Raw genomic sequence first — 26712 nt, 5'->3', positions numbered from 1 at the left:
CTGCCTTAATTGATTCTAGGAGCTTCTTGATTGGCTGCAGGTGTTCTAATCAGCCTGTCTGCCTTAATTGTTTCCAGAAAGTTCCTGATTGTTCTGGAACTTTCCCTGTTACCTTACCCAGGGAAAAGGGACTTACTTAACCTGGGGATAATATATCTGCCTTCTATCACTCTCCTGTAGCCATCTGGCCCGACCCTGTCACAGTACCCACAGTCCATCTCAAATTAGTTGTGATCAGGGCAGTCACCAGCACCTCTCAGCATAACACTACCATGTATATATGGTGATGAAGAGTTGTTCTTGGATATAAACAGTTTTGGTGGCTTCCAGTGGGCTGTTAACCATCTTTGAGGGTGCCATTATAATAGCAGGCTTCTGCACCAAGACTGCATGAAGGAAAGTGTTGGCAGTAAGGGAGGTTATCAAAGTTGGGTTTTAAAGGAATGCTTTAGGAGATAAAAGGCCCAATCTTGTAATGGCTCTTTGTGCAGAAATCCCACTGACTCCAGGGGAGTAACCTTTGCCGAACCCTTACAAATTATTAGCTGCAAAGAGCCTGGCACATTGGCTGTGAGTACATCATAGAATATCAGGGTTGGAAGTGACCTCAGGAGGTCATCTAGTCCAACCCCCTGCTCAAAAGCAGGACCAATCCCCAACTAAATCATCCCAGCCAGGGCTTTGTCAAGCCTGACCTTAAAAACTTCTAAGGAAGGAGATTCCACACCTCCCTAGGTAACGCATTCCAGTGTTTCACCACCCTCCTAGTGAAAAAGTTTTTTCTAATATCCAACCTAAACCTCCCCCACTGCAACTTGAGACCATTACTCCTTGTTCTGTCATCTGCTACCACTGAGAACAGTCTAGATCCATCCTCTTTGGAACCCCCTTTCAGGTAGTTGAAAGCAGCTATCAAATCCCCCCTCATTCTTCTCTTCCACAGACTAAACAATCCCAGTTCCCTCAGCCTCTCCTCATAAGTCATGTGTTCCAGTCCCCTAATTATTTTTGTTGCCCTCCGCTGGACTCTTTCCAATTTTTCCACATCCTTCTTGTAGTGTGGGGCCCAACACTGGACACAGTACTCCAGATGAGGCCTCACCAGTGTCGAATAGAGGGGAACGATCACATCCCTCGATCTGCTGGCAATGCTCCTACTTATACAGCCCAAAATGCCATTGGCCTTCTTGGCTACAAGGGCACACTGTTGACTCATATCCAGTTTCTCGTCCACTGTAACCCCTAGGTCCTTTTCTGCAGAACTGCTGCCTAGCCATTTGGTCCCTGGTCTGTAGCGGTGCATGGGATTCTTCCGTCCTAAGTGCAGGACTCTGCACTTGTCCTTGTTGAACCTCATCAGATTTCTTTTGGCCCAATCCTCTAATTTGTCTAGGGCCCTCTGTATTCTATCCCTATCCTCCAGTGTATCTACCTCTCCTCCCAGTTTAGTGTCATTTGCAAACTTGCTGAGTGTGCAGTCCACACCATCCTCCAGATCCTTTATGAAGATATTGAACAAAACCGGCCCGAGGACCGACCCTTAGGGCACTCCATACCGGCTGCCAACTAGACATGGAGCCATTGATCTCTACCCTTTGAGCCCAACAATCTAGCCAGCTTTCTATGCACCTTATAGTCCATTCATCCATCCCATACTTCTTTAACTTGCTGGCAAGAATACTGTGGGAGACCATGTCAAAAGCTTTGCTAAAGTCAAGGAATAACACGGTCACTGCTTTCCCCTCCTCCACAGAGCCAGTTATCTTGTCATAGAAGGCAATTAGATTAGTCAGGCATGACTTGCCCTTGGTGAATCCATGCTGACTTTCCTAATCACTTTCCTCTCCTCTAAGTGCTTCAGAATTAATTCCTTGAGGACCTGCTCAATGATTTTTCCAGGGACTGAGGTGAGGCTGACTGGCCTATAGTTCCCAGGATCCTCCTTCTTCCCTTTTTTAAAGATGGGCACTACAATTAGCCTTTTTCCAGTCGTCCGGGACTTCCCCGGATTGCCATGAGTTTTCAAAGATAATGGCCAATGGCTCTGCAATCACATCCGCCAACTTCTTTAGCACTCTCGGATGCAGCGCATCCAGCCCCATGGACTTGTGCTTGTCCAGCTTTTCTAAATAGTCCCAAACCACTTCTTTCTCCACAGAGGGCTGGTCACCTTCTCCCCATGCTGTGCTGCCCAGTGCAGTAGTCTGGGAGCTGACCTTGTTCGTGAAGACAGAGGCAAAAAAAGCATTGAGTACATTAGCTCTTTCCACATCCTCTGTCACTAGTAAGGGGCCCACACTTCCCTTGACTTTCTTCTTGTTGCTAACATACCTGAAGAAACTCTTCTTGTTACTCTTAACATCTCTTGCTAGCTGCAACTCCAGGTGTGATTTTGGCCTTCCTGATTTCACTCCTGCATGCCCGAGCAATATTTTTATACTCTTCCCTGGTCATTTGTCCAATCTTCCACTTCTTGTAAGCTTCTTTTTTGTGTTTAAGATCAGCAAGGATTTCTCTGTGAAGCCAAGCTGGTCGCCTGCCATATTTACTATTCTTTCTACACATCGGGATGGTTTTTCCCTGTAACCTCAATATGGATTCTTTAAAATACATCACAAGCTTTCCCTTTGCAAAAAGTACTTTTCTAAATCAAAACAAAATTTCAAACTATTGATCACACCATAGTATGATTCTATAATCAGGGGAAGAATGATTTTGTGGTAGAAGCACAAGGCTATGAGATCTGGGTCTTATTTCTGGTTCTGCCACAGATTCCTGTATGACATTGGAGAAACTTACTTCATTTCTATTCCTCAGTTTCCCCATTGTAACATGGAGAATACTTACCCTACTTCTCAGATGCATGGTGAGGCTTAATTTATTGTTCAGAAAGTGTTTCAGGATTCTCAGATTCGTAGATTTCAAGGCCAGAAGGGATCATTGCAACCATCTGGTCTGACCTATATAACACAGGCCACAGAACTTCCACAAAATAATTCCTAGACTGTGTCTTTTAGAAATACATCCGCTCCTGATTTTAAAAATGGTCAGTGATGAAGAATCCACCATGACCTGTTAAGTTATTCCAATGGCTAAATACTCTCACTGTTATAAATGTACATGTTATTTCCAGTCTGAATTTGTGCAACTTCAACTTGCAGTTGCCGGGTGTCCTGTTTTCAACTGGAAAGTCCAGTCGAAAAGGGAACCTGGCAGTGTCCGGTTACCTGCAGTAACTAGCCTCTGCCACAAGGGGGCAGGAAGAGAAGCAGCTGGTGCTGCAGCCTGGAGGAGCAGCTCCAGCAGAGAGAGGTACTGGTGGCTCCCCTGACTTGCCCTGAGCAGAGCTCCCTCTCCCCCACCCTGCCCCACGTATTCCTCCACCCGGGAGCATGGCTCTCTCCTACCCCGTCCTGACCCAGTTACTCCCCCCACCTCTACAGCCCTGCTCAACTGGCAGGGGGAGGGAGGTGGCGAGAGCAGCGAGCAACAGTGAGGGTGGGGGAAGATGAGCAGGGGTGTGGCTTAAATGGAAAGTTACGGAGCAGGGGGCGGGGCCTCAAGGAAAGAGGAGGAGCAGTGTCCAGTTTTCACACGTTAGAAAGTTGGCCACCGTACTTCAACTTCCAGCCATTGGATCGTGTTATACCTTTCTCTGCTAGACTGAATATTATTAAATATTTGTTCCCTGTGTAGATACTTATAGACTGTAATTAAGTAACTTTCTGACCTTCTCTTCATTAATCTAACTAGATTGAGTTTCCTGAGTCTGTCACTATAAGACCAGTTTTCTAATCCTTTAATTGTTCTTGTGGCTCTTCTCTGAATCATCTCCAATTTATCAATATCTTTCTTGAATTGTGGGCACCAGAACTGGACACAATATTCCAGCAGTGGTTGCACCACTGCCAAATACAGAGATAAACTAACCTCTCTGCTCCTACTCTGAGATTCCCATTTATGCATCTGAGAATTGCATTAGCCCTTTTCGCCACAGAGTCACACTGGATGCTCATGTTCAGCTGATTGTTCACCACCAGAACCCCAAATCTTGTTCAGAGTCACTACTCCCCAGAATGGAGTCCCCCATGCCTACTGAAACATATAACATTCTTTTTTCACTTACCAAAAATAAAAAATCTCACCTGATATCTCCATCATTTGTACTACTATAGCACCCAGAACCCCATCAGGGTCTCAGGGTCCCATTATGTTAAACTGCTGTGCAATCACATAAGAAGGCAGGCCCTGTCTCTTTAGAGCTTGCAGTCCAGTTTAACATTAGATATTACAAGTTGGAGTAAAACTGTGAGGATGAGAGTAACAATGATAGACCAGCTCTGTGTACAGCTTGCTGGTTCAGAGTCAACTAAAGTTTGTGATTTCAGCAGCATGATCCCCTTTAGCCATATGATAAAGCATCGGTTCAGAGTGACAAGTGCCACCTATTAAATCGTCATCTGCACTTTCCGCAGAATCTGCCAGTCAGCATGTGTTCTTGGAGGTCTCTTATCCAAATAATGATCTAGTCTGACTCTGCTGAGATTCAAACATGATGCCATTGCCACAAAAGGTGGTACAGCTACAAACAGATAAGCCGTCCACCGCAATTGGGTAACTAAACACAGAAGTTCAGTGATGTTGCACTGATGCAGTAAAATTACCATAGGTTATACTTGTGAATGTCCCTTATGTGTGTTGCACCTCCCAAAACATGGTATAAAGTGTTACTAGTGTAATGCCTGACTACAAATGTATCCTAGATGCTTTTACTAGACTTTCAACACATTTTCTTAATTATTCAACTTGTAAAAAATGCCCTTCACATAGACTCAGAATATATATATATATAGTGAGTCTATTTTTTTAAAAAGGCACCAAAACACTTCCAAAAAAACACATCCGATGAAGTGAGCTGTAGCTCAGGAAAGCTTATGCTCAAATAAATTTTGTTAGTCTCTAAGGTGCCACAAGTTCTCCTTTTCTTTTTACAAGTGTGAAAGCAATTAACACAACCATTAAGTAGCCCTCTTCTCTCGCCCTCTCCCTCCCGCAAGTTGGTAAAAGCCAAGTTAAAATTTTCAGCCTGCTCTGAAGGTCAGACCAGTGGGGAAAGTGGATCTCACCCAGAAACATGCCTGCTTTATACAGTTTTCATTTACTGTTTTAACCATCAGTGGGTGTTAATTTTAAAATGCTGAGGATTCTTTTGTAAACAAACACTGTATTAATAAACTCTGCTGTGGATGTACTGGTAAAAAAATCATCCAAGTGATTTCTGTACAGGAAAATGTCATGTTATAGCATGAAAGACAAGGTGGGTGTAGTAATATCTTTTGTTGGACCAACTTCTGTTTTGTGAGAGAGACAAGCTTTTGAGCTTACACCAAGCTCTTCTTCAGGCCTGAGAAAAGTAGTTCACAGTTAAATACAAGATCAAACAGAAAGTTTAGCATACATAGTTAACAGGTTTCAAGGGACCATTCAAGGTTGAAGTGGCTCATTAACATCCTGCCAGTCATAGGGAGGAACTAAAGGGGAGGGGGAAGCAGCTGGGTGGGTTGTCAGTGGGTTATATTATTGTAATAAACTGTAAATCCAGTGTCTCTATTCAGTCTATGATATTTAGTGTCCAGCAAAATAATGAATTTAAGTTCCTGGGCTCATCTTTCAAAAGTATTGTGCAGGTTTCCTTTGAGGTTGAGGGCTAATAGATCAGCTATAGAGTGACCGCTCTGTGAAAAGTGTTCACCCACAGGTGGTAAGGTGTTTGTCTTTTATCATTTTCCTGTGCTAGTTCATTCAAGAGTGTAGTGATTGTCAGGTTTCACTCACATAGTTGCTAATGGGCATGTAGTGCCACATGTTGAGATAAGCATATGTAGAATCCATGGATCTTGAAAGGGGTGTGTGTGGGGGCGGGGGAGAAAGGTTGATCATTGTAGCAGCGGAGATGTATCTGCAGGTTTTGCATCTGTTCTCGCAGTGTCTGGTGCTGCTTTGAGTTGGTGTATCCTGGTTTATGGGGAACTTGCTTCTGAGGATGAGCTTGGAGAGACTGAGGGGCCTATTTGAAGGCTAGGAGAGGGTGTTCTGGAAAGATTTCTTTCAGAAGGGGGTCCCTGTCGAGTATGGGTTGTAGTTGTTTGATAATGCCCTGCTTGGGTTCCAGTGTGGGGTGGTAGGTGACAACTAGGGGTGAGCGGTTGGAGAGAAGCTTATTGAAGAGGCGTTCTCTTGGGGTATTTGGGTTGCCCATTCCATGATGTGATCTACATCTCTGACGGAGTGTCCTTGTTTGGTGAAGGCGATTTTGTGTGTGTGTTAAGGTGTATATCTCAGACTTTCTCCTCAGAGCATATTCTGTGGCATCTGAGAGCCTGGCTGTAGATAACAGATTTCTTGGTGTGTTTGGGGTGGTTACTGGATCTATGAAGGTAGGTGTGGGAATCCATGCGTTTCTTGTATATACCTGTCTATAGGGTTCCATTGTTGAAGCTGAAGCTGGTGTGGGAGTTCCAGGGAGAGTTTAATGGATGGGTGATAATTATTGAATTTGTGGTGGAAATCTCTGAGGGAATTTGTCATCTGTTCAGAAGATGAAAATATCAATATATTTCAGCTATATCATTGGTTCTGTGGTGCATTTGTCCTGAAATTCTTCTTCAATGTGACACATGAAAAGATTGGCATATTGGGGAGCCATCCTACTACCCATGGCTGTTCTGTTTGGGACACAGTGTTTGCTGTTGAATGTAAAATTGTTACAGATGAGGATGAAATGGATGACTTTGGCAATGTGTTCCGGGTGGATATTTGAGGTTTGTCCATTGTCTTGTAAATATGCCATCATTGTGAGGGGATTTTGGTATATAGGGCGTTGACATCCATTGTGGTAGGGATGGTATTCTGAGGAGGTTGTTAATGTTACAGAGTTTGTGGAAGTCGGTTTTGTCCTGGAAGAAGCTGGCCCTAAGACATTAAGAACATAAGAATGGCCATACTGGGTCAGACCAAAGATCCATCTAGCCCAGTATCCTGTCTTCCGACAGTGGCCAATGCCCGGTGCCCCACAGAGAATGAACAGAATAGGTAATCATCAAGTGATCCATCCCCTGTCGCCCATTCCCAGCTTCTGGCAAACAGAGGCTAGGGACACCATCCCTGCCCATCCTGGCTAATAGCCATTGATGGACCTATCCTCCATGAATTTATCTAGTTCTTTTTTGAACGCTGTTATAGTCTTGGCCTTCACAACATTCTCTGGCAAGGAGTTCTACAGGTTGACTGTGCATTGTGTGAAGAAGTACTTCCTTCTGTTTGTTTTAAATCAGCTGCCTATTAATTTCATATGGTGACCCCTCGTTCGTGTGTTATGAGAAGGAGTAAATAATATTTCCTTATTTACTTTCTCCACACCAGTCATGGTTTTATAGACCTTAATCATATCCCCCCTTAGTCCGTCTCTTTTCCAAGATGAAAAGTCCCCGTCTTCTTAATCTCTCCGTATACAGAAGCCGTTCCATATCCCTAATCATTTTTGTTGCCCTTTTCTGAACCTTTTCTGGTTCCAATATATCTCTTCTGAGATGGAGCGACCACATCTGCACACAATATTCAAGATGTGGGCATACCATGGATTTATATGGGCAATATTATATTTTCTGTCTTATTATCTATCCCTTTTTTAATGATTCCCAACATTCTGGTCACTTTTTTGACTGCCGCTGCACATTGAGTGGATGTTTTCAGAGACCTATCCACAATGACTCCAAGATCTCTCTTGAGTGGTAACAGCAGTTTAGACCCCATCATTTTATATGTATAGTTGGGATTATGTTTTCCAATGTGCATTACTTTGCATTTATCAATATTGAATTTCATCTGCCATTTTGTTGCCCAGTCACTCAGTTTTAAGAGATCCTTTTGTAGCTCTTTGCAGTCTGCCTGGGACTTAACTTTCTTGAAAAGTTTTTTTGTGTCATCTGCAAATTTTGCCACCTCACTGTTTACCCCTTTTTCCAGATCATTTTTGAACAAGTTGAATAGGACTGGTCCCAGTGCAGACCTCTGGGGGACACCACTATTTATCTCTTTCCATTCTGAAAACTGACCATTTATTCCTACCCTTTGTTTTTTATCTTTTAACCAGTTACTGATCCATGGGAGGACCTTCCGTCTTATCCCATGACCGCTTACTTTGCTTAAGAGCCTTTGGCGAGGGACCTTGTTAAAGGCTTTCTGAAAAACTAAGTACACTATATCCACTGGATTCCCCTTGTCCACATGTTTGTTGACCCGCTCAAAGAATTCTAGTAGATTGGTGAGGCATGATTTCCCTTTACAAAAACCATGTTGAGTCTTCCCCAACAAATTATGTTCATCTATGTGTCTGACAATTTTGTGTTTTACTATAATTTCAATCAGTTTGCCTGGTACTGAAGTCAGGTTTATTGGCCTGTAAGTGCCGGGATCCCTCTTTAAAAATTGGCATCACATTAGCTATCCTCCAGTCATTTGGTACAGAAGTTGATTTAAATGATAGGTTACAAACTACAGTTAGTAGTTCTGCAGTTTCACATTTGAGTTCCTTCAGAACTCTTGGGTGAATACCATCTGGTCCTGGTGACTGAGGTTATTGAGAGCTTTTGGAGACTGAAGGTATCCCAGCCCTGAATAAATGAACTAGTAATTCTGACCAGTGTTCAATTTTTTTAAAATTTTTTAAATTTCTTCTACCCAAACACAATAAACTTTTGTGCTTTTCAGTATCCCTTTGGGGAAGGAAAGCACTGATTGAGTTTTTAAAGTCAGTCTGTTAAATCACATGGGATGTAGCAATCTTTTATTTTTAACATAATCATTTGCAATAGCTCCATAACAAACACTTTTCATATACAGTATACTCCCGTTTATCCAACACCCTATTATCTGAACTTCTGCATTCTCTGAATCCCTTCCTTGGCCTCAAGCATGAGAGACATGCTGCAGAGGGCTTGTATCTCATGCTGGGTGCCAAGGAAGGGGTTTAGATAATAGAGCAGAGACCCGTGGCCAGGAGAGGGAGACAGAGGATGAGCCTCCAGCAGTGGGGGAGGCCACCCTGATGCTGAAAGGACTACAGCAGTCGCGGTAGCACAGGGAGCCCTCTGCAGCCCATCTGTCATGGGAGTGAGTGAGCAGGACCCTGGTAGCAGAGCAGCAGAGGGCTGGCTGCATTGCCACAGAGACGGTTCCACTTACACCCAATCCCTGCAAGCATAAGGTGTTGGGGAGGTATGTGGAGACGGGTAAGGCTGCAGTCTTGGCAGGGCAGAGCAGAGAAGAGACCCCTGGTGTCTGCTATGTCTGCCAGAATCACAGCCTTTCCTTGAGCCTGCAGGATTGGGTGTCTCAGAGAGCTCTCTGCTGTCACTGGAGTGAGTGGGGGTTATTAACACTTCTTGGAGTCATTTGGTTCCTGATTTTACCATCTGACTTTTTTTTAGAAAATGAGGTTATTCTACACATTCTTTAGAGCTGAAAGAGCCAGTAAATGTTTAACATAAACTCCATCTAGACTAACACCAGCCATTTCTAATCCTGAAATACTGAAGCCAGCTAATTTGGGCTGGACATGAAATTTCAGAAACCTGTTCACAACAACTGTGGTATGTGTCTCTGACATTCAAATTAGTCATTTTGCCAAAGGGGCTATAAACAGTACCCAAGAAGCCACTATTTCTTGTCAAGTGCAATATTCATGTACAGCTCTGCTTCTAAGCTTCCCATGGGTTTCCATTTCAAACCTGCATTAATCCATTCTGATCCACATCTGAGGGTAAGAAAGGTAAATAATTTGTACCCTATTTCTCACTTTTTAAAGATGATGGATGAATAATCAGAGGAACACTCAAACACAGAACTGATTGGAGCTCACTCACAGGAGTAACTGCTAGTAGTTGAAAACCCAGTCCAGTGCTTGTAAATGTGTGTGTTGGTTTATTTTATTTTTTTAATAGGTTTTCTTTTGGACTGTCACGTAGGATGGGTGCATGGAAGAGTTCAGTGATGCGGAAAGTATCTTCATTGACCTGATGAAGTATGTTTAGCCTTAGCAGTTTAAAAGATAGTGTATTTTTAATGCATGGGTGTCATTGCAATTTTTCATTGTTTTTGTTGTCACTAAATGCTAACTATTCAGTGATTCCACAAAATTAAGAGTTACCTCTGCATTGGTTCTTCTTTGCAACCCTGTCCCGCTCCCCCGTGTGGTATAGATGGGGAGTACTCCACTGAAGATTGGAGATATACAGGTGTAAGTGGAAAGAGAAATAATCCCCTTAATTTCCTTTCTTAGGTTCATCATGCCATTAGTCTCTTAAAAATATATTGTACATTTGACAAGATGCTGTATGCTGTCAGTGGTATTGTTTTGCAGACATTCTAGCTTGGTTCCATGAAATTTTGTTGATGTTTAGTATTGACAATGAATGAGCTGTAACATCAGTGGGTAAAACCATTTTGATATGGTGGATTGTCAGTGGAACAAAATATTGCAGTGTTGATTAAGTATTGTGATCAGTTAATGCTTTCGCATTTCTGACCGTAGTATAATGCACCAATGGCAAAAATATATCTACTCCAGTGAAACTGTTTTTCTTTCACTGAAGTTAAATCCTTAGCGCAATCAAATGTTGGGTAAAGTAGCTGCTGCACATCCATAATAGTGACTTTCAAATATTTTTGCTCTGAATTTCTCACTACTATTCCATAGATAATTGAGAGGCATAGTTTTCAATGTACAAATCCCTGTTCTCTAACTTTCAGGGGGGCCACAATGCTGCTTTCAGGCAACTTATCCCATATGATGGGGTAAAACAGTCACTACTTGACTAGCCCCCTATTTGCCTCTGACAGTTCAAAATTATTCTCTTAGGCAGGAGCAAGTCCAAACACCCACCTCTGACCTTCATATCAACCTCTACCATTCACTCCATCCTAGAATTGGCACATCTATGACGGCATATAGATTGCTCAGGCTTTTAGTTCAACCACTTTTGCAAGTTGGCTTATTTAATCTTTGTTTAATGTCAAATGAAGAATTGTTCTCCTCTCCCTTCAGACCCTAAAAACGTAATTGTTGCAGCATTTAGAAGAGAAAACCTGATAACTGAGATTTATTGTCTCCACCAGTCCCCCCCGCCTTTCCTACAACACTCTTTCCACACCCCCCCCCCCACACACACACATTTGCGCTGCCTTCTCTTTCAGACATAGGCAATCCATCTTGCTTGTCAGATTTTTGTCTTAAAGTGAAGTGCGGAAAAAAACACAAAATCCTAAGAACGTTCATATGTATTTGAGTTCTGCTAACACTGTAGTGATATCTGTGTAAGTGTAACAGGAGGCAAAAGATGAGTCTCTAACTCTGTGTAAGAGATTACAGGGCTGTGAAGGGCAGCACGGTGAACTTGAATCTTAAGGAACGACTGGGAACATCGTAAATAGAGCAGAAGATCTGCTGTGATATGTATGTGTGTTAAATCCGCTCCTGTTTTTTAAAAAGCCTTCCGGATGCCCCCAAGTCTACCTCTCATTGCTCTTTGAAGTTTGTGTTTACATGTTATGACAAGGTCTCAAGGGTGCAACCTGGACTGTGGGACCGTTGTGCCCTCCAAACCCACCAGCCTGGGCTATCCCTCACACTGTGATGCTAATGTCAAGCTACAAGCCTCTGACAGGCACTGCACTTAAACAGCCATCCAGGGACACACCCAACTGAGTTACATGAGTGATCTCCTGGCCCACTGTGTTGGACTCAGTGAAACAAATCCCCTGTCTTTTTGTGTGTGTATCTGTCTTTTGGTTAACTCATAAAGCTGCAGTTTTGAGATGAAATCCTGACACCATTGTACTCAATAGATTTGCCACTGACTTCACTGGAGCAAGGATTTCGCTCTTAGTGTTTAACAAGGGTTGCCACCTCTCCAGGCTTTCCCAGGATTGTCCCATTTTTGAAGTAGCTATCCTGGGAAATCTGTAAAGGTGCTCACTGCCAGCTGTCCAGTTTTATGGGCTCAGCAGCATCCTGAATGTCCTGTTTTGTTTTGTTTTTTTACCTCAGAGGTGTAGTGGTAACACTACATTTAACATCAAAAGAGGATTCTACATAACTTCTGCCTCCTAAATGTTGCTATCTAAAAATTCCTAGATCAAAATCTTCCTGGGACAGATTACTCCTTATATTTGTGCTCTGTTTCGTAGTCATAGGTGCCGACTATGGTCCAGGGCTGGGGTGGAACTGGGAGGGAAGAGGTGGGGTGGGGGCGGGGCCTGTGGCAGAGCGGGGGTTGAGCACCCCCAGGCAAAGGAAAAAGCCGGTGCCTGTGTTGGTAGGGAGTTGTCTTTGGTGGGTGTGGAAATTATTGGCATTATAAAAGCTCCGTTTTTACAAAAACCTCAATTTTAACTCTAACTTGGTCTGGCAGCATCCCTCTTAGTGGAAAAGGTAATCGGCAAATGTTGTTGGTACAAGAGAGAAGGTAACTTTTTGCAAATCAAATCAAGCCCAGGTCGCTAGTGGTTATGAGAGTCATTATCCTCTGGCTGTTAAATGGCCTGTGTGAAATGAGTTGATCTCTGTGAATGGTGTCTGCTGGTGAACAGGAACCCTGGGCATGCTGAAGAAAATGATTGAGTGGGCGTGGAAGTTGCCTCTTCAGAATACGAGTGTTAGGCCTGTTGGCAGCAAAGCCCAAGGAAACTTGTGCTGCTGCTTGCAGTGCATCTGTTCTGTGGATAAACCGAGGACTTGACTGTGCAGGGTTGTAAATTTGTCATATTACATTGGCACTAAATTCACTGAAAACTTGAGAAAGAAAATCAGCAAAATAAGAGAATTCATCATAATTTTGTAGACATGGGAATGAGATTTTTAGTACTCTGGATCTCAGGCTTATAGTTAAAAGGAGTTTGAAGTTCCCAGACCAACTTTTGGCATGGAAACTGATTTTGTTGATGTGATGCTGCCTTCTGCAACTGTGTGTAAAATGCAGCTTCATGTAAGTTACAGATCAAAGACTCCTGAGAGACAACTGTAGAAAAATCCAAATGAATATTCCACGGACAAACGTGTAGTCCTTAGAAACATACCATTTCAGTGCACTATGCTATGCTGGTGACAACCTGAGTTTCAAATTTATACACCTTCTCTGTTCTCTTTGGTTTCATTTCTCACAACTGAGCTTTCTTTTGTATATGCCATTTGATCTGATTTTTTGTTTTAAAGTTTAGTATTCAGACCTGATTGGAAACATAAATATATTTGTTGGTACTTGTGGAAAATGTCTTTAAGAAGCCTGTCTGCAACCCTAGCATCCCCTAGGATGTTGCTAGGAAGCCAGCAAGACGCAATCTAACAAACTAAGATGGTAAATGTAGTTATGTATAAATAGCTGCAGATTCCCACTTATGTCCTTCCTCTCTTGTCTCCCTCATGTCATGTCTGAATTCTAGATGGTAATTTGATCAGAGTGGGAGCTCATCTTTGTCTCTCCTTTGAAATTCCCAGCACACTTTCAGGCACTGTAAAATAATTACACCTTGCTTGCATAATTGTCTTGTTGTGATTCTAGACTAACCAGTGGGAGAACGCAGGTGAAACATAAAACCTATTTGTGGGATCAGTTATCCTAGCATCTTGGCCCAAGCATTTTCCATTTAAGTAGAAGAATACAGCTCTTTCCGTGATGTAGCTATAACTCTAGGTGTCTGGTATAATGTGATTATTTACGTATGTTTAGTTAAATTATTGGTTACTTTTTATTATTTACACTTAATAAAACCAAACTGTCAGCAGAGATGTGAATTTTTTGCCAGAGTTATTGTCTGTATGTTAGGATGTACACAGTAGGCACTCTTCCATCTTTTACCAAAAAATCTTCTAATCTGATTTAAAATGTCTGGTTAAAATTTGTGAAATTGTCTTAGGCATGACATCTGATTTTGTTTAAATTTAATGTGTTTGCAGATAATGACTGGTATTTGTGTCATGTGACAATTATTGCCCCAGAAGAGGATTTTCTATCCTGGGGTATGTACCCATACCCCTATTTGGCACGTGTTGATCCTGATGCCCGGAAAGGCACTCTGATCTACCAGCTCATGGCCCATTCCAATAACAATGAAAACTCCAGTGTTGGGATAACTTATGCACTTATTGCAGGTAAGTCCTTTGTGAATCAACTGATTAATCTGCATGATGATGAGATTTTTATTTTCGCAATTTCCAATTTTATCATTTAGTTAATAAGGTTTTAATAGAATAGCCTTGTATAGACATACTGGGTGAAGGTCAGAGGTGTTGAGTAAAGTGGTGTAAATTAAACCAGTACATGAGTGTAAGGGAGTTGGTTACTCCCATACAAAGTGACCAGAACCAGTCTTAGACTAAGGTCTGGCCTATGCTACTAAGGGCTTGTCTACATGGGCGGTATAAACCAGATCAAATCAAGTTAATCTAGTTTGAAAATGCTTGCGTACACGTGATCCATCGCTACATATTTATCGCAGACTCTGAAGTCCTCTTGCAAAGCAGACTCAGTTTCCTTTAAACTGAATTACTTTGGTCTATTGTTTGTGTGCACGCAATTGCTGTGTGCTTCCAGTGATTATCCCATAGTGCTTTGCAGGCTGACTGTTACTGACCTGTCCATTTACCTGTGTGCCCTCCCATGCTCTGGTCTCAAATTCCCAGGACAACACCTCCCCACCTTTTAAAAGCTGGCACGGAGCCACATTTTGCTCACTTGTTCCTGGATCCTGGTGTATCATTCTTGCAGTTTAGCTGTGATAGCACTCCTGAAACCACACAACATGCCTCGCACAGTTGCATTGAGCCATGCTGAGACCCTGGATCTCATCACCATCTGGGGAGAAGCTTTGGTTCAGGAAGCTCTTTTGGCCAGACGCTCCCATAGCCACAGCACCTACAACAACCAGAGCGTCAAGGACAGGGCCTCTATGTACTGCTGAGAGGCTGGCCATCCTGAAGGCGACGTAAAAGGAAAACTCAGGATAAGATGTTTGTAGAGCTTTTGGCAGAGAGTCGAGTCTGGTTTTTCTCTGGGAAAGAGGTGGAAGCTGTATGTGCGGACCCAGAGGGAGAAGGAAATGCAGCTCTCCTGGGAGATTATGGCAGTGGCCAAGGACCGCTTTGCGATGGCCAAGAAGAGCATAGAAAAAGATAGGGGAGAGGCAGAGGCAACTCATGGATGCTATCCTGAGCCAGAATGTTCTCCAGAATAGCTCCTGTTAGGCCAGCAGGCCCTGCAGGCTCGGAATTTGGGATCCAGCCATGTCCTTTGCAACCTTGGCAATACTGGGCGCTGGGATGAGCGGCAAGTCCTCCCCACCATACCCTTGCAGCAGCGCTACCAGCGGCCGTTCCCCTCTCAAAATAACCTCGGGGCACTGAGAACACTGGCTCCTGGGAGCCCAGCACTTCTTTGAGTCCAGCAGCGCCCCTGAAAGTTTTGAGCCACATCACTTAACTCTAGAGCCCATGCGGGCAAGAAGAGGCAGCGGGCTGGCTTATACTCACCTGTAACTGTAAGGCAACCAGCCACCCCCCGGGTTGTGTTTGCACCATTTGCACTGGTGCACTTTGAGTTTTGTTTGCACTGTTGCTTTAATTAGAGATTTGTTGATTAGTAAACTGTTTAGGTAAATGTATTTGAAAATACAAAAACATCATTTTTTCCATTAGTTCAATAAAAACTAGATTTTGGGTTTTGTTCTTTCATAATTAAAATTATTTTAGTCAATTCATGAGGAGTCCTTATTACACTTAATTATGAAAATCCGTTAAATAAAGCTGAAATACTTCATAGGGGTTTTCAGAAGTACATAGAGAGCATTCTACTTCCACCACTCATACATTACACCCCAATGCTTGAAATGTATCCCAACAGTTCCCCCTCCCCCATGGGCTTACAACTGCACATGTTCAGGCAGGAGACTTAAAATATGACATCCCTGACAATATTCCCCTGGGTGTCAGCATTTTCTACAGGACGCCTTGCTGGCTGCTTGAACCACCAAGCAAGTCACCGAACCTCCACTTCCCACCCATTGTTAAGGCTTTCTCCCTTGCTTTCACAAATATTGTGCAACGCACAACAGGCATTGAATGGTCCTAACCTCTTTTTTTCCAGCTGCTTCCAACCTGTTCCATAAACAGTGCCATCTGCCTTTAAACTGCCAAATGCACACTCGACTGCTGTAAGGGAACTGCTCGGGCAATAGTTAAAGTGTTCCTTCCTGCTGTCCAAGTGGCCTGTGTATGGCTTCATTAGTCAGGGCATAACAGGATAAGACAAGTCTTCCACAATAACCAAACTACCTCCACACCAGTAATGTCTACAGTGGTCCTGGGAGCAAACATTCATTTCTCCATTAATCTAAACAGAACTGAGGGCTAAAAGATCTTAGAATCTTGGACCCTTCCAGACCACCCTGCATTTTTGTCTGTAAATCTCCCATCAAGAAGAAATACCCCTTTCTGGTTTTATAAATTCTGTGCTGTAGTGGGGGAACGAATGGTGGGCACCCATGTTCTATCAATTGCCCCAGTACAGTTTGGAAACTGTATGTGTGCAAAGCCATCAACCATCTCCAGAGCATTACCCAGCTTTAGGATCCTGTTAGATATCACTTTATCAGAGACACAGCAGACCTGCTTGAGAATGTCGCCAACAGTTGATCACCCCATGCCAAATTGGTTGGCTACAAACCAGTAGTACTCTAGGGTTGTGAGCTTCCACAGGGCAATGGCATACCTGCTTCTCCACAGATATGGAGCACTACATGTTGCTACACTGTCATTGAAGCTCCAAGGTCAGTTCTACACCGATCACAAAAAAGTTAGACCCTCCCCATCCTGAAATTCGGCCACCACTGCTGCTCAGCTCCAGTCTGCAGAATGATCCTCTCCCATCAATCCATGCTGGCTTCTCAGGCCCAGACATGGTGCTACCTGCTGTGTAGGCGATCCAGCTTGGATCGTTGTCCTCTTCCATCTGCCACCTCTTCCGAGTGCTCTCCTGCTGCCAGAGGAGCTGCTGCTGCTGTAGAATATTCTTCTGCTCCCACATCGTCAGCTCGAGGGTGAGGCAGGCAAAGTCCAATGCCAAATTCATCTAGCTTTGACTGCTGTAATACAGCCCAAGCAGTCGTCCTAGTGTGTGGAGCATTGCTGGGTCCATGTTGGCAGACAGGAATCAGAAAATGGCCCAAGACCACCTGGAAAGGAAGTATGTGACAGAGACAGTGGAAACATGGAATTTAAAAAAAAAAGTAAAATTCAACCCACCTGACTTCCCACAATTCACAGTGAAAACAATCCTAGGGCTCATGCTGTTTAGCATGCACATGGGATGCCTGTTCCGTTCTCAGTTCACATTGTCTGAACACACGGAGGTGGTTTGCTAGGAACTGAGGATGTGTAGTGTTCTTGGGGGAGGGGTATCCTGAGCTGGATCACCAACACAGCATTCAGTGCCATTTTGGTGGCTGAGAAGCCACTATGGATTAGTGGGAAAGAATTGTTTTGCAGACAGGGCTGACCAGCGGTGGTGAGAGAATTTCAGGATGGGGAGGGCTACTTTTTTTGAGATCCGTGCAGAATTGACCTTGGGAGCTGCAATGACAGCATACCAATTTGCAGTGCCCCATACCCATGGTTAGAGTTAGGGTTAGATAATGAGCATATGTCTAATATAGCTCTGTAGTGCATAAGCCTGAAGGCTGCTGAATGAGGGCACAAGACAGCTAGCCTTAGAGCTAGAGTTGTGTCCTGGGTGTTTTGTGTTAGTGCACAGTATTGAGGAAACTGGCGTTTAACACCAAGTCCATTGTCCGTATATAACATATGTATACTGTCTCTCCCACAATGCACAGTATGAACAAGGGGTAAAATAAAGAATGGGTTTAAAAAAAAAAAGGGAGAATGTGTAGAGAAAAGTGAGGGATTTGAAGCCGAAGTTTAAAGGTAATGAAGATGCAAATGAATGTTCTTACTCTGATGCCTCTACTAGAATGGTTTCTGTACATCTATTGATAGGTGGCGAAGAGCGATTTGAAGTTGATATGGATACAGGTATTATAATGACAACCGGTTTGCCTTTAACTTGGAATAAGGAATATGTGGTCACCGTGCAGGCCACTGATGAATATGGCAACAAAAGTCCTTATGCCTCCATCTCTATCCTGGTTGGCTCCAGACTTCCCCAGTTTACTAACGTGTCCTACAGCGTCTTTGTCCCTGAAAGTACTCCAGCAGGAGAAAAGTAAGTGGAAGAAAGCCAGGGTCCAGTGCTCTGAGAGAAACTTTGTGGAGTACCACATAGTGTCTCATTTGCAACCAGTGTTTGTTTACAGGGCTACACTTGCATTGATAGTCCTGTATTGCAGTTCAAAAGGAAAATGTGACTCTTTCAAATGGAGGAGCAGCATAGCACAATGGACCGAACACTAGGCTGGGAACAGAAAGTATGGGATTCAAATCCCAGCTCTGGCACTGATTTGGCTAGGACAAATCATTACATCTCTGAAATGCCTTCCATCCTCCACCCCTTCCTGTAAAATGCACACATGCCAAACATCTCCCTTTAGGAGAGAGGGTCCTTGACTTTTGTTAAAATGTTTCTTTTTCTCCGTGTTCTGTGCTTCCAAACACTTTCTCCAAACTAAATGGATTTCAGTGAAAATTAAAGGATTATCCCAATAGTACTTGCCAAGTGGTCCCTATTTATTGCTTTCAAATGCTGCAGTTATTGGAATGAGGATTTTTTTTTTCTTTTTTGCCTGCCTATCTGTCTCAGAGGCTGTAAGGATTTGTGTTTGGACTGTGCTTTGAAAAGGAAACTTGCTATAACAGTACCTATTTTGTTATGATGCCTATGTGGGTTCGTGTGAGCGTTCAGTGTTCTGTAGGTGACAGAATAGTAATTTAAAATTATCTCTAGCAGTGTGGCCAATGATAAGTTAATTTAATTGTATTTAATCTCCACTTAGCAGAAGTTTACATTTAAAAACCCAACCAACCAAAGCCTCTGTGCTGATGTCCTCTTCAGACCCTTTTAGTTCTGAAATTTGTAGGCAGATTGAAGTGAATTTAGAGGAGACGACAAAATTAAAAAGGCTGAGGGGGATTTGATTCATGAGCCGCTCTTGAAAGCTCCACTCACTAATGACAGGCAAGCATGGGACCACTTGGTAAAATTTAAAGAGAGACCATTAACTTCAAAAATCACACTTCTGTCTACATTTATTTTTACTGTTACACATGGCGCACAAAGATTACTGTGACAAAGACATTAGGGACAAATACTTTCTATTTTTTCAATGTTCTTGCTTTGCACACATCCCCAAAATAGTCAGTTGGTGTCCTGCCTCTATATGGGTTTTTCACTTCGCAACAAGGAGAGGAAAAGATTTTTAAAATGTGTTAGTAAAGCCATAAAAATTGTCAAGGAGACTTAGAGGCAGGCGTAGAAAAAGCTGTTGGTTGTATAGGGTTTATAGAGGGGGCTGAAGGTATGCCTCTTTCAGTGATGAAGGGATTAGAAGGAATTTCTGTAGGTGGCTGGTTGACTGAGTTCCTGCTGAAATGATTGCTGCTGCTGGGGTTGTAGTGAATCATGATGTTAGTGCCTGGAGCCTTAGATAGGAGTCTTCTATTTTAAATCTAAATAAATAAATACCTGAAAGTAATCAAATGTTTTTTAATAGACTAGATTTCAAGTTGCCAAGTAAAGTGGGGGAGGAGGGGAGAGGTGGGGGAAGGGGAAGTTTATTTTTTCTAGATTGTGAAGAAAATCTTCCAAACGTGTATTCAATGTAAACTAGGGCTGTCAATTAATCGCAGTTAACTCACATGATTCACTAAAAAACAGAGTGGTGATTAATCGCAGTTTTAATCACACTGTTAAACAGTAGAATACCAATCAAAATTTATTAAATATTTTGGATGTTTTCCTACATTTTCAAATATACTGATTTCAATTACAACACAGAATACAAGTGTACAATGCTCACTTTATATTATTTTTATTACAAATATTTGCACTGTAAAAATGATAAACAAAATAAATAGTTTTCAGAGTAACAGCCGTGTTAGTCTGTATTCGCAAAAAGAAAAGGAGTACTTGTGGCACCTTAGAGACTAACCAATTTATTTGAGCATGAGCTTTCGTGAGCTACAGCTCAATAGTATTTTTCAGTTCACCTTAGACAAGTACTGTAGTGCAATCTCTTTATCGTGAAAGTGCAATTTACAAACGTAGATTTTTGTTTTATTATTGTGACAAAGTTCCTCCTCTACTTTGGAGGGTCTTGCGCTTATTGGCGGATTTGCTCGCCTTGGAGCTTCACAGCAGCCCTCAGTTTGGCCGTTTTCATGAACCCACAGTCCAGGTCAACTCCTCCTGTGTCTGACCAGGAGTTGGGAGGTTTGGGGGGAACCCGGGCCCGCCTTCTACTCCGGGTTCCAGCCCAGGGCCCTGTGGAATGCAGCTGTCTAGAGTGCCTCCTGGAACAGCTGTGCAACAGCAGCAACTCCCTGGGCTACTTCCCCAAGGCCTCCTCCCAACACCTTCTTTATCCTCACCATAGGACCTTCCTCCTGGTGTCTGATAATGCTTGTACTCCTCAGTCCTCCAACAGTCTGCATTCTCACTCTCAGCTCCTAGCGCCTCTTGCTCCCAGCTCCTTACATGCGCCCCACAAACTGAAGTGAGCTCCTTTTTAAACCCAGGTGCCCTAAATAGCCTGCCTTAATTGATTCTAGCAGCTTCTTGATTGGCTGCAGGTGTTCTAATCAGCCTGTCATCTTAATTGTCTCCAGAAGGTTCCTGATTGTTCTGGAACCTTCCCTGTTACCTTACCCAGGGAAAAGGGACCTACTTAACCTGGGGCTAATACATCTGCCTTCTATTACTCTCCTGTAGCCATCTGGCCCGACCCTGTCACATTATATAACTGCACTCAAAAACAAAACAATGTAAAACTTTAGTGCCTACAAGTCCACTCAGTCCTACTTCTTGTTCAGCCAATCGCTCAGACAAACAACTTTGTTTACATTTACGGGAGATAATGCTGCCTGCTTCTTGTTTACAATGTCACCTGAAAGTGAGAACAGGCGTTCACATGGCACTATTGTAGCTGGTGTTGCAAGATATTTACACACCAGATGCACTAAAGATTCATATGTCCCTTCATGCTTCAACCACCGTTCCATAGGACATATGTCCATGCTGATGATGGGTTCTGCCCGATAACAATCCAAAGCAGTACAGACTGGAACACGTTCATTTTCATCATCTGAGTCAGATGTCATGAGCAGAAGATTGATTTTCTTTTTTGGTGGTTCGGGTTCTGTAGTTTCTGCGTCAGTGTTGCTCTTTTAAGACTTCTGAAAGCAAGCTCCACACCTCATCCCTCTCAGATATTGGAAGGCACTTCAGATTCTTAAACCTTGTGTTGAGTGCTGTAGCTATCTTTAGAAATCTCACATTAGTACCTTATATGCATTTTGTCAAATCGGCAGTGAATATTGTTAAAATGAACATCATGCTGGGTCATCATGTGAGACTGCTATAACATGAAATATATGGCAGAATGCTGGTAAAACACAGAGCAGGAGACATACAATTCTCCCCCAAAGAGTTCAGTCACAAATTTAATTAACGCATGATTTTTTTAAGAAGCATCGTCAGCTTGGAAGCATGCCCTCAGGCACGGTGGTTGAAGCATGAAGGGACATATGAATCTTTAGCGCATCTGGCACATAAGTATCTTGTGATGCTGGCTACAACAGTGCCATGCAAATGCCTGTTCTCACTTTCAGGTGACACTGTAAACAAGAAGCAGGCAGCATTAGCTCCCGTAAATGTAAACAGACTTGTTTGTCTGAGTGATTGGCTGAACAAGAAGTAGGACTGAGTGGACTTGTAGGCTCTAAAGTTTTACATTGTTTTATTTTGAGGGAAGTTATTTTTTTGTGCATAATTCTACATTAGTAAGTTCAACTTTCATGAGAAAGAGATACAGTACTTGTATTAGGTGAATTGAAAAATACTATTTTTTATTTTTAGAGTGCAAATATTTATAATTTATTTTTTAAGTGAGCACTGTACACTTTGTATTCTGTGTTGAAATTGAAATCAATATATTTGAAAATGTGGAAAACATCCAAAAATATTTAAATAAATGGTATTCTATTGTTTAACAGCGCGATTAATTGTGATTAATTTGTTTAATCGCTTGACAGTCCTAACGTAAACAGATTCAGGTAAGTCTGGCTTCACTGCCGCTGCTACAGAATAGCTTTGCCAAGCAGCAGGAGAGTGATGCTGACAAGACTGGTCTGTTTTATTGCTGCTATTCAGAAGCCTCTGAGCAGCATTGAACTGTAAAGCTTTTGAGTATCAGAAGAGGCAGATGCTGGAGTTAGTTGCAGGGGAGGAGAAAATAGGCTGGAGAAGCAGTCAAGTGATGGAGGCCTACCTGCTACCTCTTCAGAGGCTCTGATCATGAAGGTACACAATTCCTCTCCTGTCCTGCAGAGTAGAGGGGGATAGCACTTCAAATAAAATGGGACAGACTAACCAGAGGTTGGTATCTACGATGGAGTTCCAAACAAGGCAGTGACAGTACCTGGTAGAAATCCCAGCCCCTTTCTCCTTCCCAGCAACTCTGGAAGCAGGGGCTGAGTTTCTCACCAGATCATTGTCCTGGACCGCACTGGTGGGCCCTTTCTCCTTTGTCTTCCGTATCTACTTCTGTCCAGTAAGTGTCTGGTTAAGATGTTTTCAATCCCAGCTTCTGAAGAAAAATTAAAAGAAATATGTGTAGTTTAGCTACACAATCACTAAGGTAGAAAACTTAATGGTCTGCAAGGATTTGAAGGGTGTAAGTACCAAGTAAGGAGTAAATGTTTAGTCAGGTGATTGGGAATAATGGGTTGAAATGAAGAAAAGGCAAATTGTTACCCAAGATCTGATATAGTGTGGAATAGCGTCCCCAGGGGAGTGGCAGAGTCCCTTCTCCAAGAGTCATTTTAAATGTAGACCAGATGAAGTATTAGAAGATATTTGCAGGGGCCAGTCCTGCACTTTTCAGTAACTGGGCTATGTGGCATAATCTGCCATCTGACTCCTAGTGAAACAGACGGTAACAAATTAGCTAATGACTATGCTATTGTTCTTCACAGAGTAGCAGTTGTGGAGGCTGTTTCCTTCCAGAACCAGCCTCTTTCTTACATCCTGCTGATGAACCCCAGTGGCCTTTTCAGCCTGAGCCAGGAGAGTGGAGAGCTCAGTTTGACCCATACAGTGGATTATGAGAGCGAGCACCATCTTTATCACTTTCTCGTGAAAGCAGTGGAAGCTGAGAGCTGGCTTAGCAGTGTAACTGAGGTACAATGAATCACTTGGCTTTACATGAATACAATGAATCACCTAACTATGGTCGCTATTTCCTCCATCAAGACTGTATTTAGTGATCTCATTACATACACTGATGATCTAAATAACACAAAGCTGTGTGTAGATTGGGAGGGAGGATGGTTTTATTTTCAAGGCACTGGACTGAGAATCAGATCTGGGTTCAGTTTCTAGGTCTGCAAAAATACTTCCTGTGTGACATTGTCCAAGGAACATTTTATCTTTGCCTTAATTTTAAAAACATAATCTGTTCAGAAAAAACAGATTTGCTGCTTTCTTACTCACAGAGGTGTTGTGGGAACGAGTTTGATAATGTCTGAGGGCAGTTTAGAGATATTACAGTAATAGGTGCAATAAGTACCTAGATACTCAGACTGAGAGATGTATGACTGTGATGCCTTATGAACTACAATGTGCTGAGCAAAAATATGACAAAGTATCTATAACTTTTCCTGGTCCACTTATTACTCCAAAGCCAAAGCTTTTTCTGTAATGCTGATTTCAGATTGAAACATAACATTTCATGCATTAAGATGTGAGAATTGATTTTTTTTTTTAGCCAAAATTTTAGATTTTGAGTTTTTAAAAAAATTGCATTAATTTTTTATGAAAATAGGACACTTCCAATCGAGTGGTCCTGATTCTGATGTTTTTTTAAATGGCAGAAGGGGGAATACCTTGCCTGAAATTGGACCAAGTTTGTAAAGTATAAAATGTGAAAAACCTTCTGATTTTGAGGTTTACAGATTTCATAGCAAATATTTTGCAGTGCTACATTGTACCGAGAAGTTTTAGTGCCCAATGAACATTACTTTAAAATGGAAATGAAAATATTTTGTAAAAGTAAATGCATTGAGTGATCAGATGTGAGTGAAAGGGGTAAAAACTAACAAGGCTGACCAGAGCCAGTACATCCGTGCACTCTCACATTTCATTTCTAAAAAGCAGCAGGTCAGTCCTGGTGGGCCACTCTTCAGCAGACACCTATCATTTTCTGTTTAGTCTTTTCTTCTGCCTCCTGTCCCAAACAGGTGACAGTTCACATCACTGATGACAATGACTGCTTTCCAGAATTCCAGCACTCCATTTACAGCCGTGACAACATTCCTGAAACCATCCCAGTTGGCACATCTCTGTTGCAAGGTGATCATTTCTCTGTTACCTCTTATTCCGTCTTCTCACAGGAATTAACTTGTGACTGTAGTCTATATAAGCTGATCAATTAAATTGTTTACCATGCCCACCACCATGGTATCTGAGTACCTTCCAAAAGCGCATTAAAGGATGTGACTAACATCTGTCATACGTTTTTTTTTTTTCTTCTTTCTCTCTCAAGAGGGAATACTTTTTGTGGGGTTTTATTATGTGTATAATGTGCTGCGTGGTGTCTTTCTTTTTAAGTCAGGGTGAAGAAGTGTGCCTTGCACTTGGAATGGAGGGTGGTGAGGTTTGAGTGTAGTTCTTATATTCTGCAGGATTTCAAGCCTTAGTCATGGACTGACCCCCGGAGAAATCTGTCTCCTACACAGATATCTCCTATGCAGTAGATAGTTGCATTGTTCCAGAGGAGCAGAACTGTTGACCTTCTCTTAGGGCTTGAGATGACCTTCTAGGTATCTTGAGCCTAGACCATTGAATGCCTTGAAGAGGAGGACCGAGATCTTGAACTGGAAGCAATATTCTATGGGGAACCAGTGTAGTGAGAGGAGGACAAGTTTTATGTGCTCATGGTAACTTGCGTGGCTGAGAAGGCAAGCTGTGGCGTTCCCTACTAGTTGTAGTTTCCTGTCGGCTGACTGTTTTGTGCTCAGCACCCTATATAAAGTATCAGTGCAGGGACTCAGGGACATCAGCGGTCTAATGTCTCTTAGACGTATACTCAAGGAAGGAATAGCTCACCTCCCTGATGCCTGGAGGTGAGGCCTGATACCCTGTAGGCAGGGAAGGAATGTCATTGTCTGTCTGTAACAGAGTGGCAACAAGTAAAATAAAACATAGCATCAGCATCTCTTCCACTTCTGCAGCACACCCTCCCGGTCATCCGAAACCCTTCCTCACATGGACATCTCTTGCAGCTGACTGCACAGCAACCTAGGCTCACGCCCCGTTAGTGACGCTGATTTAATTTGGCCATCTCTTGTCTTCAATCAATTACAGTTATTTTTCTGTTTCACACTCCATTACAGAAAGGCTGAAATCTCTTCAAACAGGCAGGCGCTGTGGTTTGTCCATACACATGGCATTCACAGGTTTTGTAAAATAGGTTTCACCATGGTGCAGTCGAATTTAAATGTGGTGAAGGAACAAACTTTTGAAAAGCACATGCAGTATATATTGCTATGCATGTGGTTTATCGTTCGACATTGTGTGCCTTGGACATGCGTATATTGTTACTTTGAATATAAACTTTGGAGTGAACAAGAAGATAAAAGTGCAATAGAAATGTCAGCTGTTGAAAGATTAGAGCAACAGAAAATATCTGTATACCAAAATAGCATCATAATTGCAAGGACGTTGTCAGCCTAAATTTCATATACTTATGTTACAAATAACATCATAGATTAAATCTGAATGAATTGTTTGAATTAATAGAAAATAGTTAAGTGTTTCACTCTTTTTATATTTCACTTTGGAAAATGAAACTGATTTTGTACAACTATTTTAAGCCACTTTTATTTCAGTCTTCCTTGAGCTGTCATATGTTTGAATTCATAATGTTGCAAGAAATTGTTTATCTGTTAAGCCGGGGAGGGGGGGTTAGATTTAATGTAATGAAAACATTTATATTCACAATATGGTTTTAAAAAAATCTCTTACAATCAAATTTTAAAAAATCTAAATGTTGGAAGCTACAATAGTGTCCTTTTTAAGTGAAATGGAGTTCTCTGGATCTAATAACTTACAAAAAGGTAGATATGGAAAATATATTTCTACATGCTATACTTTAGCATTTCACAGGCTTTCATTCTTCACTTTAATGTCTTTTATTTATTTTTTTCCTTTTATATTTTGAGTAAATAGGTCTGTTATTTATCATTGTTCCTTCAATAGTTATTCTATGTTTTCATTTTGAAAAAGCAACAGTTTCCATCTGTTAGTTTAAACATCACATATGCATGCTGCTTGCTCTGTCAGAGTGCATCTGCATCATCACATCTGGGTGTTCTGAAGAAGTGTTTAACTTTGAGATAAAAGCCCTCAGATCTACCAATTGGATTAATGAGTT

At 42.3% G+C, this 26712-nt stretch overlaps 1 protein-coding gene across 1 annotated transcript in view; it reads left to right on the top strand.

Moving 5' to 3' along the window:
* The first annotated feature begins 14061 nt into the window (after nucleotides 1-14061).
* LOC144260108 (neural-cadherin-like) overlaps nucleotides 14062-26712 on the top strand; it is a 55486-nt gene continuing 42835 nt past the window's right edge. The window contains exons 1-4 of the mRNA XM_077808672.1: nucleotides 14062-14206; nucleotides 18104-18329; nucleotides 23255-23459; nucleotides 24518-24629. Coding sequence (XP_077664798.1) covers nucleotides 14077-14206; nucleotides 18104-18329; nucleotides 23255-23459; nucleotides 24518-24629 — 673 coding nt within the window. The 5' untranslated portion in view covers nucleotides 14062-14076. The remainder of the gene's footprint in view (nucleotides 14207-18103; nucleotides 18330-23254; nucleotides 23460-24517; nucleotides 24630-26712) is intronic.

This window comes from Eretmochelys imbricata, chromosome 2, assembly GCF_965152235.1.
Source record: "Eretmochelys imbricata isolate rEreImb1 chromosome 2, rEreImb1.hap1, whole genome shotgun sequence".
Taxonomy (NCBI): domain Eukaryota; kingdom Metazoa; phylum Chordata; order Testudines; family Cheloniidae; genus Eretmochelys; species Eretmochelys imbricata.
The sequence above is the reverse complement of the archived record's forward strand: the minus strand, read 5'-3'. Positions and strand labels throughout refer to the sequence as shown.